Source organism: Equus przewalskii, chromosome 20 (genome assembly GCF_037783145.1).
Source record: "Equus przewalskii isolate Varuska chromosome 20, EquPr2, whole genome shotgun sequence".
Lineage (NCBI taxonomy): Eukaryota > Metazoa > Chordata > Mammalia > Perissodactyla > Equidae > Equus > Equus przewalskii.
The window spans coordinates 6,606,776-6,623,453 of NC_091850.1; the positions used below are offsets into that span (position 1 = coordinate 6,606,776).

At 37.4% G+C, this 16,678-nt stretch overlaps 1 protein-coding gene across 19 annotated transcripts in view; it reads right to left on the minus strand.

Annotated features, from left to right (window-relative positions):
• MAST4 (microtubule associated serine/threonine kinase family member 4) overlaps positions 1 to 16,678 on the minus strand; it is a 576,955-nt gene that overhangs the window by 98,675 nt on the left and 461,602 nt on the right. For all 19 annotated transcript variants that reach the window (XM_070586853.1, XM_070586850.1, XM_070586852.1 and 16 more), the window contains one exon: positions 12,962 to 13,050. In XM_070586853.1, the coding sequence (XP_070442954.1) occupies positions 12,962 to 13,050 (89 nt within the window). The remainder of the gene's footprint in view (positions 1 to 12,961; positions 13,051 to 16,678) is intronic.

Sequence of the window (16,678 nt, forward strand, 5' to 3'; positions counted from 1 at the left end):
TGCAATAGTTCCTTCTCCATTTACCTTACTAACTTCACCAGGTCACCATGATGTCACTGGGTAAAAAGTTCCTGCAAGTTTAATAGAACTAGTTATTGTTTCACCTAGAGAGAACACACTTGAGATGTACTTAGATACGTGTCAAGCTATTTTGGTGCCTCCATAACACATTCTTGATGCTTATTAAATGTCATTTGCAGCAGGCATTAAAGAGCATTTCCTGCAGACACAATCTCTGACTCTTAGGGCCTCAAAAGTTGAAGTCAGACAACAATGGATGGCCCAACACCACAAATACAAGACAATAGAAGGCCAGCATGCTGAAGAATTTCTTCCCAGACTAAGCTGAGAAACCAATCAGAGCTCATTACAAAGATTTATGTATAATGCTATTCACCACCACTTTACTTATAAGGACAAAAACCAAAGCTGCCAAAATAATTCATTAGGGCGAGGCAGCTAGGGCACATTCATGAAATGGAATATTTTCACTTCGCCAAAACCAAGTATTTAAAAAAAATTAAAGATATTTAGTGATATATAAAAGTCTCAAAATATAATACTAAAAGAAAATGGACTAGACAAAAAATTATATCTATGATCCTGTATTTATACATGAATATACAAATGTATATGCATATACATAAATTTATGTTTGTGTGCACACATCTATGTATACATAAAGGTTATAAATATTATAATAGATGTAGATATATAAAATATACATATTTAGACAAACACTCCAATGTTAAGTAGTTAATTCTGACTAGTGGATAAGAATAAAGATGATTTTTATACTATTCTTTCTACTTTCCAAATTTTCTACAATAAACACATATGGCTTTGTAAATACAAAAGGTTTTTAAAAAACATTTTAAAACACCTAAAATATTTGTTTTTCTTTTTTTTAAGGAAAAGATCATCTCTTTTTCCTAAAACTATGACTTGACTCTTCTCGATTCTCTCCACCTCTCTCCCCCTAGTCTAGGGAATCCAAATTGGCTATCAACTCAAACACAGGAGTGTCAACGGGCTCCTCTCCCCCACAGCTGAACCCTTGAAACTTGAGATGGTTCCCACAGTGTCTGTACACCTCAACCCTTCCTGAGGAGCTCTGTAATTACCCACTGTTGCTTCCAACATGAAAGCTTAGAACTTGAAAAGCCTGCAATTTGCACGGCTTTTGTAAAGAAGTATTCACACACTGCCGCAGTAAACACAAAAATCTGCATTCAACGGTCATTAAAGCTGAAATTGTAATTATGCCAGAGTGAGTAAGTTCAAAGACAGACATGGCATTACTGTACATGATATACAAGAAAACGCTCCTTAGCATATGTACTTAAACTTAAAATGGACTTTTAAACCTCCCTCGCAGATTGCCCAACAGGTACAGGCGACTTTGGTTGTGTTGAGCATCTAGCCTTCTATCAAGGACACTTAATGAAGACAGCTGCCTGCTCCCCAGGCTATGGGACCCCTGCCTCAAGCTCTTGCATCTCTGCGGGGACAGTGAGGTTTCCTGTGATAGAAATTCACACTCTCACCAGCTAATGGGCAAAAGCAGACAGTCTATATTTACATACAGCGAAGGAATTCGAACTCAAGTTCAAAGACAACTTGGGGGTAAGCTGATGATGACTATGCCAGAACCACCACAGTACTAGGAAAACCAAAGTCAGGGTGACGGTCACTGACGCTGCCCAGCCTGAGAGCATCAGGTTCTGAAAACCACGAGAGTAAGGAGAGAAGTGATTTAGCAAGGATTTAGATGTACCTTTTCACTTTCTAGGTGATCATTTATCATATGGATATCTTAGAATAAAAGTAGCCCAATATAAGGCAATCTCCTATTCTTCAACTAGTAGATAAAGAAGATTTTTAGGGGTGGGGGTATTTTGAATATATAAACTTTCAATGATTTAGAAGACATAATAATATATGTCATTTATATATTTTAAAACAGTGAAATACATAATTATCACACCATATGAGACTTAAATCTGAAGATGTCTAATCCAAAAGACAATGTTAATAAACCCATTATATTAATTTCCAATTGTAATGTTTTAAGGAATTTGAAATTAAAAAGACTCTTCTATCTCACGAACTTTCAAGAATATTGTCTATTTTGAGACCTTAGTTTATTAAGAATTCTTTCCCATTGGTGGTGGGAGGGCAAAAGGGGTAAAGGGGCACATATGTATGGTGATGGATGGAAACTAGACTTCTGGTGGTGAACACGAGGCAGTCTATATACAAGTCAAAATATAATGATGTACCTGAAATTTATATGATGTTATAAACTAATGTGACCTCAATAAAATTAAAAAATTTAAAAAATTTTTAAAAATTTACAGAAAGAATTCTTTGCCCTTGAAAATTTATAAGAATCTCTTTTCTCACAGAAAAAAAACATCTTCAAGAATTTCCAATGTCTGTTTTCTATCAAAAAGAGAACAGTTCAGATTGCCTTAATTTTGGTGAAACACCGCCTGGTTGACTGCCCTGTGGAAGTGGGAGGCTATACAGCTCCTTAGCCACTGAACTATTCAAGAGTGTGCGAGACAAGAGCTGCCCCTCAGCAATGGTTGAAACAGATTATGATATGGACAAGGTAAATGAAAGATCTGCTAAATGGCTTTCAAAGTAAAGTTACTAAGATAATGTACTATAATATGTGGGGCTTTGTAAGTACTTAGATATTGAAGAGGACTTTCTCTTTAGGGAGAAAACACATCTTGCCTTCCATTTGGGAGTATGCTGCATTTTTGGTCATCAGAGTAAAATGAGGCTCTGTGCATTTCTTTATAAACAGTTATCTATTCTTTCAACAAATATTTGTTGAGCGCCTAACAGGGACAGATGACTCGACAGTAAAAGTTACCACTCCCTTGGTCTGGGAGCCCTGTCTTCTCTCGGATTCTGAGACATTCCCTTCTCTTCTTTCCCTTCTGCCTCTCAGGTTGCTGCTTCTCAGTTTCTTGCTGGCTGCTTGTCCTCTCAGACCTTCTAAATGTTGGCATTGTAGACTCAGTCCCAGGTTGCGTCTTCTTCTCACTCCAAAACTCTTTCCCCCCATGACTTCATCCCCTCCCAAGGTTTTAAATACCATCTCTGAATGAATGGCTTCCAAAGTGATACCACCAGCACAGACTCATCTCTGAGTTTCAGACCCATATAACAACAACTGTTTGTTTATGTCTCTCAGATGCCTCATGGGCATCATAAACTCAATACGCAGCAACGTGAACTATTACGCATTATCTCAGATCTGTTCTTCTTGTCCCCTCCATTTTGGGAAATGCCCCTTCTACCCATCCATATTCTCAGCAAGACATCTGGAGGCCACCTTCAATCAACTCTCTCTTAGCCCACATCTAATATATCACCAAATGTTGTCAATTCTAACTTGAAAAATACATAATTAAGATCCAATTGATACTTTAGAAACCAACCCAAGCCAAAGAAAATTCATAGTTGTTGCATAAACACAAAAAATAGTTGCAAAATTTTTATTAAAAAACAAAGAGCCCTTCACAATGGATGGGGGAGTAAAATCTTCCTGAGTGGCTGCCCAGAGACCCACGTTCTAAAAAGAAAAACAAAACAACTAATACCACTTTTGTTAACACAGGGAAACTTTTTAAAATTAAATTTAGGAGTCAGCTTCCAAAAGCTTCCATTTATAATGAAGGAAAGACTAAAAAGCTAAATCAAAGGCCATTCAGATTAAATTCTACATTTAGAGATTAGGGGAATACGAAAGATGTCAGTCATTAAATTATTATTAGGAATAGATTACATGTAAACAGTGCAGCCTTCTCAAAGGACCAAACGATGAACACAGGTCACAGGGCAGGTGGATCGGCATGAAGGAATTCACAAATAGTAATGATGTTGGTATATACCCCCAATGAGTGACTCCACACAAAGTGATACCAAAAAGTAGGAAAACACATCGACTGACGTCAGTCCAGCTGATTTTATCATCCTTTTCCTTAAGCAGGAAGGGCAGGATGTGTCATTACTCAAGCCAACAATTGGCAATTACACAAAGGCTAAGGACTAGAAAATAAAATCGTGGGTGCTTATATGGAATAAACTTACATGGAATAAGGAAGATGGTATTCCCCCTAACTCAGAGAAACTGATTTATGAAATACTTAAAAACACAGAACAGATGCATTGTGAAATCATATAGCTTGGACACACACTAGATTAGGAAAGCTGGTCCTGGGCCCATTTAGAGTTTTAATAAAACCAGATAATTCCAAGGTGGTGTTCTACCCAGGGTTAATTAAGTTTAGCCACAGGATTTACCGATTTCAACCAATACAGAATGAAACTCTAGGAGAAAGACATCAAGGTGCTCTGACTGAACACAGCTCTTTCCAAACTTACGTTGATTTTGTTGAGATCTGCTTATCACTAGAAAAGAACGACAATAAATTACCATATCAGAGATTCCTCTTGAGCACACACAAAAAAGAAAGTTTCTATCATTTTGAAGAAAGAGTGATTATATGGGGCATCAGGAACCAATTTCTATTCAGGCTAACAATTAATTTGCTATGACTCCATGGGCACATAATCTTGCTTTGTCCTATTCTCCAAAGATAAAGAACCAAGGGAACCATCCGCCTTCTACCATCACGGTATGTGGCCAAAGAAGGTTACTGCCTTGCTGAATAAACATTTTTATTAAAAATCTACAAAGCAGATTTAAACAGTTTGGCAGATAATATTTCAAGCATGGAAAACCTGCTGAAGGCTTTTGAATGAAAGTCACCAAAGAAATGAAACAAAGGCATTATTACATTCAGGTATAAGTCCCCAGCCTCACTAAAGATTTTTTAGGGAGAAATCTTTCACTGATACCAAAACATTATTCATGCCTATTGACTAAGTTTCTACCAGCAAACTAAATTCACAAGCCACAGCTTTCCCTCTGCATGCTGAATGCAAACCTGATGGCACCACAAATACCTGAGCAGAAATGTGCAAGGACATAGTGTCCCCTCCTCCTCTAGGGAGCTGAGAGAAGCTGTCTGAACGCGTTTTTTGTTGCTATCTTCCTCTCTTTGTAGGCTAGCCTATAAAATTCAGGAAGTCTTCAGGAAACCACTTTTTGCTCAAAAACTCACTCGCTGCTTGGGAAAACCATCACCCCATATGACAGACTAAGAGTATGAGAAGGCAAAGAACCCTGTGCCTGATACTCGACTTGTCAGGCGTGAATGGGGCAGAGGAAATGGTGAGAGCAGAACCAGCGATTCTGAGAGCAAGACCAGCCTTGTTAACAAAAATAAACTCTGCAGCAACAAAAGTGGAAGAAATCAGAAAGAAACAGACTGACAAACTGGACCACGAAAAAAAAATTAAAAGTAAGAAAACGGAAAACTTATGTTAAAAACAAACACCATTAAAAGAAAACTCAAATAGCAAACCAGAAAAGAATATCAGTGAGATTACAAAAGATTAATAAAACATGCACATTAAAAATACTAAGATATTCTCCTCACATCTGTAAGAATGGCTATTATCAAAAAGACAAGAGATAACAAGCATTGGTGAGGATGCAGAAAAAAGGAGACCTTGTGTTCCCACCGTTGGTAGGAATGTAAATTGGTGCAGCCACTATAGAAAACAGTATAGAGGTTCCTCCAAAAAATTAAAAATAGAACTACTATACGATCCAGCAATTCTACTTCTGAGTATATATCCAGAATCAGCATTATTTGCAAGAGCCATGACATGGAAACAACCTAAGTGTCCATGACAGAAGAATATATAAAAAAATGTGGTATAAATACACAATGGAATACTATGCAGCCACAAAAAAGGAGTAAATTCTGCCATTTGCAACAACATGGATGGATCTGGAGGGCATTATGGTAAGTGAAATCAGACAGAGAAAGACAAATACTGTGTGATCTCACTAATATGTAGAATCTAAAAAACCCAAACTCATAGATACAGAGAACAATACAATGGAAAAAATTAAAAAACACAAGATTGGTGGTTGCCAGAGGTGGGGGTGGGGAGTGGGTAAAATGGGAGAAGGTAGTCAAAAGCCACAAACTTTCAGCTATAAGATAAATAAGTTTTGGGGACGTAATGTACAACATGGTGACTATAGTTAATAATACTGTATTGTATACTTGAAAGTTACAATAGGAGTAAATCTTAGTTCTCATTACAAGAAAAAAAAATGGGTAATTATGTGAGGTGATGGCCGTTAACTAAACTTATTGTGGCGATCATTTCACAATACACACGTCTATCAAATCATTATGTCGTGCATCTTCAACTACAATGTTACATATCAATTATTCTCAATAAAACTGGAAAAAATACTGTGATATTATGTTTGGCTTATATTGACGGAACTTGAAAAACTATAACATTAGTGTTGGCAAGGGTAGAGTAAAATAAAAGGTTTCAACATATGCATTTCAGTCATATGTATAGATGTACCAACACATGCATACATATATACACACACAACATATAGGAAAAAAAAGAGATACAATAAAATGTTAACAAGTTTTATCTCTGGGTAGTGGGTTAAAGAGGATTTATATTTTCCAGGTAACTTCTCATATTTTCTACAAACTATCAGCTTTACTGTTACAATCAGAATATCACCTTTTGTTTTTTAACCATACCAGCCTTGAAGATCAGAGTCATAGGAACATAGCCTACAAAATTTCTTATGAGATTTTACTGTCTCTTTCAAATGGCACAGAGCCATGTGGATATTGGTAAGCAGATTAAGGACGTGGTTGGCACTGAGGCCAAAACTGTAGGTTTGACCAAACCCCTTACTACCCAGCTACATATCTTCCAAGCTGATGGTCAGTCTCCGAGCAGTGGGTTATTATGAAGTTCTTTGCCAATATCAGGAATGCTCTCAGGTATGTCTCTGGCGCCCTGGAATGTCTACTAACCCTGTTCTATCCCAGACTGCCTTCTTTGAATTCATTAGTTCGCCTTGTTTATTTTTTCCCTATCTCTACTTCAATGCCAGACTACTAACTCTCAGTTCTTTGCATCAGCATGCCTGTCTGCAAAACCATTGCCTTTTATCTCCATCCAATTCAATGTCACATTTGATGAATGAGTACAACTGATATAACACAAATCTAAGGAGAGCAAGCTGTAAAGCGGGGAGACCAATTTTCACATGTGGCTCAAAAAGAGACTCTAAAACAAGTCCAAAAAACAGGGTCCTGACAATTTTCTGAAATAATAAAAACTGTATTGAAAAAATGGTGTCTCATAGTTTCTACCTGGAAATCACCTTAATTTATACACTTGGTTGTGTTTGTTAAGCCACTGCCCCAGGGGTGGAGGTGGGGGGGGGGGGAGATAATGAAGGTCAAAGATAATATGCATCAAAATGTTCACAGGGATTCATCTTGAAGAGCAGGATTTGGGGTGTTTGGTTTTGTTGCCCAACCCCCACGTGCCTACCTAATGCTTTTTTGGGTGTTCCAAGTTTCCACCTGGAGATGTATTATTTTCATACAATCTCTCCAGTTCTCTAATTATTTTCACCTCTATGAGCCTCTTTTAGCTCAGCTATTTCTTCAGAAAGGGGCTTGGTGAACAGAGCAGCAGCAATTACAGTGGTGACTAATCCTCCAGCAGTGAGGTTCCTATGCATTATTTTATATACACATATAATAATTTATGAAAGTCTTTCCAACTAGGTACTAACTTAACAGGTTATGTGGACTCAGGTTTTGGGATATTTCCTCTCTTTAGTAATTCCTAGAGTTGTCCAATAGGAAAATGAGACTCCTCTCCTTCTTCCTTCCAAAAACTCTCCTATAAATGAATCTAAGTAGTCACCTGCAAATTCCCAGTAAAACGATTTTTGAAGACACAAAAGGTTAGGTATTTTGGCCAATAGAGCAACATTTGCTCCTAGGACTTTAAAAGCCTGGGGTCAGTAGGTCTCAATTATTTATCTGCCTCCAGTCTGTGGCTCATCCTCTCTATTACTCTTAGAGCTCATACTTTTACCATTGGAGTCAAAATACAATATGGAAGTGATATTGTGGTAGGCAGAACTCTGAAAATGGTCTCCTCAAGATTCCTGTCCCCTGGTTATTCAAGCAAACACTCATGTAGGTACTACTATGAAGGGATTTTTGCTAATATTATTAAAGCCCCAAGTTGGCTGACCTTAACATACAGAGAGTATTTGAGGGGGCCTGACCCAATCAGATGAGCCCTTTAAAGGAAAGAATTTCCTGTGTCTGATGGCAGGAGAAGTTAGAGATCTTCAGCATGAGAAGGACTGGCTGTGCCATTGTGGGCTTGAAGATGGAGGAGGGAGCCTCCGGAAGCTGACAGCAGCCTCTGGCTGACACCAGGATGAAATGGGGACCTGTCCTACAACTGCAAGGACCCAATCTGTCCACAACCTGCACAAGCTCAGAAGCAGACTCTTTCCCAGTCTCCAGGTAAGAGCCCAGCTCCAGTGACACTTTGAGTTTGGCCTTATGGTACCCTGAGCACGAAAACTAGGTGAGGGTTCCTAGGGAACTAGGAGCGTGCCATTTTCTACCTTCCTTTGATTTTGGCCTTGTGTTACTGGGAGAGGCCCCCCCAAGCTCAAACAAATAAAGCCTACCAGGACTTCTGCCCTATAGAACTATAAGATTAATAAATGGATACTGTTTTAAGCCACTAAAGTTTTGGTAATTTATTACACAGCAATAGAAAACTAGTACAGGTATTATTTTATTTTCTTTATAGGTTTTACTTTTAGAGCTTTATTATAAGACCGCATGCTAATTTCCCCACCGTCCTATTCCCCAAAGATGAACATTGCCAAGTTTCTCCTCTCTCTTTTCAAAAATTCCCTATGAATATGCATGAATATACAAGTGTGTATGTATGTGTAGATGCACTCTAACACACACCTACACACACAGATAAAATTACACAATGTATTGTTTCACTTAATAATCTATCCTGGGCATCTTTCTAATATCAGAACATAAAAGCCCACCTCATTCTTTATAACAAACATGTAGTGCTGGATTATATGCCTGAATCATTTTCTACTAAACCAGTCCCTTATTGAAAGACACGGTAAATAATAAAGTGGTAGCAACTTACCTTCTATTTGCTAGTTACAAGCAATGCTAGACTTATGATTTTCTGTTATTCTGTGAGAATATCAGTAAGATAAATTCCTGGAGATGGATTTGCTGGGCAAAAGGGTAAATGCAGTTGAAATTTTAACCACTACTGGAAACCACTAACCAAAATGATTGTACCAATTCACATCAACACTTCCATGATGTGAAAGGGACTGCTTCTCCACAACCTTGCTATCATTGGAGTCTATCAATTTTTTGAAATTTTGACAATATGCTAGGTGACCAATCCTACCTCATTATTCTGGTTCGCATTTTTCTCATGACTCTAATGAACCATCATTTCATGTTTTTGTCAGCCATTTTTATTTTTTTTCTGTGACCCACCATTTACATCTTTTGCCCATTTTTCTCCGGGTACACTCACTATTTTCATATCAATTTACACAAGCTCTTTATATATTAAGGCGATCAGATGTTTGCCAGTTATGGGCCATAAAGATATTTTTCACACTATACCAGTATCTCTTTTTCCCTCAGAGCACTACTGACACACCTACACAAATAAATTAATGTTCTCATCTCTACCAATTAATTCATTCGATGGGTATAAGTTCACGTGTCAGCGACAAGTGGCCTGACTCACATAATTCCTGCTTAAGAAAAATAGAAAGTGTAACTTTATCTTTTGGGTCAGTAAGCACTGAGAGATGGCAGTCGTGCTTCCTCTTGCTTTTCCTGGAGACATGTGGGAACCCTCCCCTGGCATTCAGTGTAACAAACACATGATGGAGCCTGGACCAACAGGAAGGAAGAGGGATGAGGCATGGGCAGTGAAGAGGCATTTCTTACTATCAAGACACGAGGACTGGTCCTTTATTTAACTTACATTTTCCCCTTCTTTTTACACAGAAACAGGAATCTACCAGACTGTGATAAATGACGTTTCTCTCAAAAAAAGTCTGACAGACTTCTATTGCTTCTGAGTGAATAACAACCTGTTGGCTCCCTAACCTAAGGAAAAATACTCTCAGAAGCTGAAAGACAGGCTTCTCTCAGCCCACTCGTCTGATGAAATACTACTAAAATTACGTTAGGGGGGAAAGAATTCAAGCTAAGTCTACACAGAAACAAGAAAAATAATTAAAAGGATCATTAAAGTCTTAACTACATTTTCTCTAATCTCAATATTAGAACTAAAGAAAAGCACAACAATAAAAGACTAATCAACAGGCACATAAAGCATGGCGCAATTACTGCAGAACACCACAAAGAGGAGTAGGATTCAGTGTTTTTAATCACTATTGGATTATACGTGAGAAACAGAATTCATCACTCACTTAGCACCTCGTTATATACTGCGAGGCACTGTGCTAGGAGAATGTAAAGATGAGAAAAAGATATGATTCCAGTCTGAGTGCAAAGTATTTGGCCTTCCGAGACCCTCTGTCAGCTTTTACTATTATGGCAATGATGTAATATAAATCTCCAAAGTATCAATGGTAACAATACAAATAGTTGTGAACTCATCAGACAGCTTTGGAAAAATAATATTACCAACTGCTTAGCCCTTGCTCCAATTATATCTCTCTCCCACCTTCTCAGAGGTAACTACTATTATGAAATTTGTCTTTAAAATTACCATGTTTTCCTTCAGACTCTTACTACAAATGTATATCTACATATGCATACGTATTCATTGTCTATGTGTGTGTGTACCCCCAAATAAAATATTGTATGTAGCGTCATGTTAACCTTACACGAATGGTTTACGTAATATTCTTTTGCACTTGCTTTTGTTCTCCAACACTATCCTTGAGTTTCATCCACGCAGCCATGTGCAGTGCTAGATCACTTGTTTTCTATGTGCACAGTGTTCTGTGGATGACTATGCCACAATTCACTTATCCACTTTCCAACTGATAGATGTTTAGGTTGGTTCAAATGTTCAGCTATTGCAAACAATGCTGCTATGAGCACGTCTTCTTGAGTACATGTGCAAAAGTTTCTCTGAAGTTTTACCCTGGAGTGGCATTTCTGGACTTTGGTCGTCTTGTCACAGTATCATAATTTTATCAATTTATCTTTTACCTTTTTACTTTATCATCTTTCACTTATTATTATGGGGGAAATCAAATTTCATTCCAGAGGGGCAGCTACCTCTCTCTCTCCCTTCTTCTCCCCAAACGTGTTACAGATAACTCCCACTCTCAACTGGAGGGCCCCCTGGAGCAAAAGGACTTCCTTCTGGGGGAGAGTCACAGCCCTACTTTTAATATGAAGTCAACATCATCTGAAAGCCCATCAGCATTAAACTAGCGTTTTCACAAGAGGACAACGGAGGTAGGGCTTACTTGTTCATCCTTTCAAACCATTGTCCATCACAATCCTGAAGACATCTTCCTAAAACACATATCCTCCCCAAAATCCTTTAAAGCACTCAAAGTAAAAATTCCTTCTACTCCCTGACTTTCCTCTCTGTTTCCACCTTTATGTTCTCTTACAGTCAAGCAGACACATCTCACACTCTAGCCACACACTGAGAAGTCCCCTTCTCTCATCCCATTTCTACCTGCCAAAGTCTTGCCCATCTTTCAACATCTTGAGCAAGCGGCTTCTTCAAACACTCCCAGACTTTCCTGATTGGAATTAACCCTTCTCTTCTTTGCACCATCTTGAATAGAACTTAAAAAAACAAAAAAAAAAACAAAAACCCCCACAACATACAAAGCAGTCTTCACTGCAGTTTTTGTAATATGGCTCTAACTTCCCTGTAATTAGTACTTGAGGCCAAAGGCCTCATCTCTTGAATCTTCACTGTCCCTACAATGGTTATGGATGTAATAGATAAGTAACGTAGGCCACTGCCAGGTTAAACTTTAAATAAACTCTTGCACACATACAAGAGAAGACATGTTTGAGGCCGCTCATAGCAGCACTGTTTGTAATAGCTAACATATATAAGAGATAAGTTCAACTTTAGGGAGAAAAGAATGCTGAATAATTCTGATGGAATTTAGGACACATGACCTCAAATATGGCATCTTGGCATATCGAATATTTTAAGATTAAGGAATCTGAGAAACAGCATGTTCAGGAAGGACGTTCTGACCTGCTCCTAAAGTAGGTCATAAAATCCTTATGAGGGAGGGACCTTCCCTATACCCAGAGGAAAGCAGCGTCCTTATCTCTGAAGACAAAGGGACACTGAAGAATGTGCCCGAACAGGCCTTGCTAAGTTTCCCCCAGTTGACTACAATTAGTTCACCTTTGTCCTGTCACATCTTTGCACAACTTTCCATCCTTCATCAAATCTAGCATAAAACCACTCAGTTTTAACCATTTCTTTGGGTCTTCATTTCCTTATGAAGGCTTCCATGTCACCTAAAACTTACATTAAATAAATTTGTACGCTGTTTTGTTAATCTGGCTTTGGTTACAGGGTGCCCAGTGGAGAACTTAGAAGAGTAAAGGAAAAATATTTTTTCCTCCCCTACAGTTCTTCTCAATACCAATTCTCCTCTGTGAACTAACACGTCTGCATTTCCTAAAGAAAATCCCGACATGGAAATGTCTTGCATCATCCACAAATTTAGAAATGGAAAAAGACATCATTGAAAAAGGATCCCAGACAAAAAGAAATTCTTAATTTCAGAGTCCAAATACTCTGAAAGAGCGGATAAGGTTTGGGCTAATTTATCAGAAAGAACAACTTATTGATAAAACAACAGGAAAACCAAGATAACAAAATGTGAAGACTCATCTGAATTTCAAAATGCCTGTATTGTTTTAAAAATTAGCAAAAAGAAGTAAACCAAACCTAAGAAAGGGTAATTAATTACCTGCATGAGCAGAGAGAGGTGAGTGCGGTCGAGGCAATGCTGGTGACTGCCCATTGCCTATCAAGCTCTTCCGGTTGCTTGTTCGGCAACTGTCAAAAGGAAAGTAAAAATAAAGTATTAGAAAGAGTACACAGCATCAATAATGTTTAGGTACATTCAACATAGGCACAGACTAGAGCTTGAACAAGCTATCTGCTCATGCTACTGCTAAAATTTTTGCAAGATAATACGCACTCACTAATATTTGAGAGGTGGCTGCCTCTTAAATATTAGAAAACATAATGTATTCATATAATATAACACCATCAATATTCCTCACCACAGTGAAGCTATAATCAAATGCCTTCTTTCAGCTCTCGACTGCAAATATGTGACATGTCATACACACAAGCGATAAATTAAGGATTCAAACCAGCAAACCACAGGTAGCATTTTTGTTGACACAAAATGTCTAATACAAAATTACATGCAATGAAGTGCAATGACATTAATCTTACAATGATGCACTAATTAAAAATCTAATTATTTAGACAAATTTCATATTTGTGCCTTTTGTCAATAGAACAGCTGATGCCTAAGATGAATGTATTTTACCACTCATTCATTTTTCATCTTGTATACTGCATTCAAATTCCTATTAAGGTAAATATTTTGGAATCATAAAAACAGATTCCAGTTTGTATTAAAATAATAGCAAAGTCTTTTTTCACAGGCACACTACCTATTGTTTTTATCCTCAGTGAGGAAGAATAAATCATTATATCCTGGCAGAGGGCATCTATTTTTCCCTGTTTCTGCTAGTAGAAAGTTATAAAATGGTTAATTGGATTCCAAAGTAACTTTCATAAGCCTCAAAGGATAAGGTAAATGCAAAACTGGCTGATGATAAAGTGGATATTATCTTATTTTCATTTGCTTTTCTTCAGTACAGACAGGCACTTCATTCTCTATTATCAGTACAGAAGTTAGACAAAGCTAATAAAAACCAGCAGGTTACGTCATTGAATTCACCTTTAACAAGGTTCAGGGCACCATGATTCCATCTTGCTACACTCGGGCTGCCCTCAGCCACCAATAAAGGTTTATTGTAACATCTTCTTAATTCAGAATATTATCTCTGTTATATCAAGGTCTTGAAATAGGAATTTTCACCTGACGACTTTTTTTTTTTTTTTGAGGAAGATTAGCCCTGAGCTAACATCTGCTGCCAATCCTCCTCTTTTTGCTGAGGAAGACTGGCCCTGAACTAACATCTGTGCCCATCTTCCTCTACTTTATACGTGGGACGCCTGCCATAGCATGGCGCTTGCCAAGCGGTGCCATGTCCGCGCCCAGGATCCGAACCGACAAACCCGTGCCGCTGAGAAGTAGAATGTGCGCACTTAACTGCTGTGCCACTGGGCCAGCCTCACACTGGACTTCTAAACTAGGTATAGTGGACATATTTGAGAGTTTGTATAAAATAATTGGAAGGAACATTTCTAAATATCCAAATAATGCATTTCAAAACCAAACCCAATTTCTTTCAGCAGTACTGACTTGGGAAGCAATTTCTCCCTTAGATGTCTGTTTACTATCATGTCAACATTCTCATATTTATAATTTCTGAAGGTCAGGCTGCATCATTTTATTTTCCTTACTGGAGCAATCAACATCCCATAGCATTATCTGTGAGTTTAATTAAGATCATATTTACTCAGCCTTAAAGAAGTTGTTGAATAAGAATGGACCCTTGGTACTTAATTATGAAGGTGGATTGTGATATTATCAACTCATCTATCAAGAACTGTATTTGACCTATCACATTCATAATTATTAAATCAGATAGTCAGATTTTTTTAAAAGCTACTGTATAATGTGTTTAGTGTTAATTCAGATTAATGTCTTTTCATTTCAACACAGGAATATTAAATATATCAACTTGCTAATGTTAATAAAAGAAATTACAAATGACAGACTTACACCCTAGTAATCTCAGTTAACTTATTTATTAATTTAAGCAAATTAATTGAAATACAGGTTAGCTATCACAAAAATGGCTACTTATATTATTTTTTACATTTAGTATGATCTAAATCATTTATGAAGATTTTTCTCTTGATATTTAATTATAAATGTTTATATATGTAAATCAAATGAATATGAAACATGCATCAACATAAATAGCAATCTAATGAATATCTTACAGAGGGATATCAGTGAAATATGCTGACTGACTTAAAGCTAAAATTTAGAAAATAATATTTCCTAAAGAAAACTTTAAAAAATTGCATTTTAGGAAAAACATATAGAATGACTAGTACACTACCACAACAAGCAAAACAAATAGCCAACAATTTAGACTTAAAACAAAGAAAAACACAAATTAAAAAACCCTCACAATATTATCAGTTATTTAAAATCTACCAAAAGAAAGCAGAAAAGTATTGATTTTAAAAATGTAGTTCAAAAACATCTCAAAAAGAAATGTGTAAATAAAATCTGAAAAAGAAATATACTTGTTTAGTCACTATAAAAAGATAGAAATATAAAATTTAAAAATATGAAAAAAGTTTATGTTACATTCATCCTGTATTTGCCTACTCTCCAGAAAGATTTATAATCTTCACAAATAGATGAATATGAATGCAATTTAGAGGGAAAGAAAATACAGGCTACTTCATCTAGGAATATATGAGCAAGTTAAAAGAGGTTAAAAACAAGCTGCCTCAGATTTTGAACTGTTTAAGGTACTGGTAGTATGCTATATAAAGTTTACCATACAAAACCTTAAAGAATCAGAGGCATATCTCATGGACAAATGCTATGAGCCAAACAACCAAAGCACACTGCTCAGCTGTAAGCGTCTTCTCTAACCCCCCATAGCTCTTCAGCATGAAGCTAGGGATGGTATTAAGATTATAAAAATTGGCACTTTCTTGAATCTGAACAATCCAACAGCAAGCTTCTAAACATGAAATACTCTTCAGTATGGCAAAACCAGACTTTATGAAATACAGGCCAAGACAGAGATTCCCATGTGTACACACAATCTCCATAGTCATGAGGAGTCTTGGCCTCACAACTGAATTTATTTGTTGCTAACATTCTTAAGGTAAAGAGGCATTTTATACTCCATTTAACCCCAAAATACCTACATGTTGATATATATATTAATACTTTCAAAATCCTGGGACCCTACTGGAATATTCTGTAGATAACTTTCCGAGGTGGGGCAGGGGCAGCCATGCAATCTTAGCAGTCCCCGCTCTGGTATCTCTGAGAGTCACCTACTTTACTGCTTTAAAACTACATTTAACCCCATAGTAAGACACCAGTGGGGCAGGACCTATGAGCCCCTACTACCTAGACGGCCACAGCACCTGACACTACCCACATTAATATGACACTCGAGCAAAGTGCTGAGCTGGCCTCTGTTGATCGTTTCTTCATCCAGTATCGCACACTTTCCTGCTGATGAAAGGAGAAGCTCATGGCATCCAAGTGCGAGGCAGGCTCCCCAGGTGCCAGTGACCACACACCATTCATTTAATCCATAAAGTGATAAAATGGTAGAAACATTGCCAATTGGACAAAATCAAGGTCCCTTTCCTTCTACTAGCACAACAAAGTTGATTCAGCCTTACTTTTGCTCAGGCAGTGTCACCCGAGGAAAACACAGGTGGCGTCCTACCAGGTAAAACAGAAACATCACTTTATAGTAGAAATCTCTCTCTT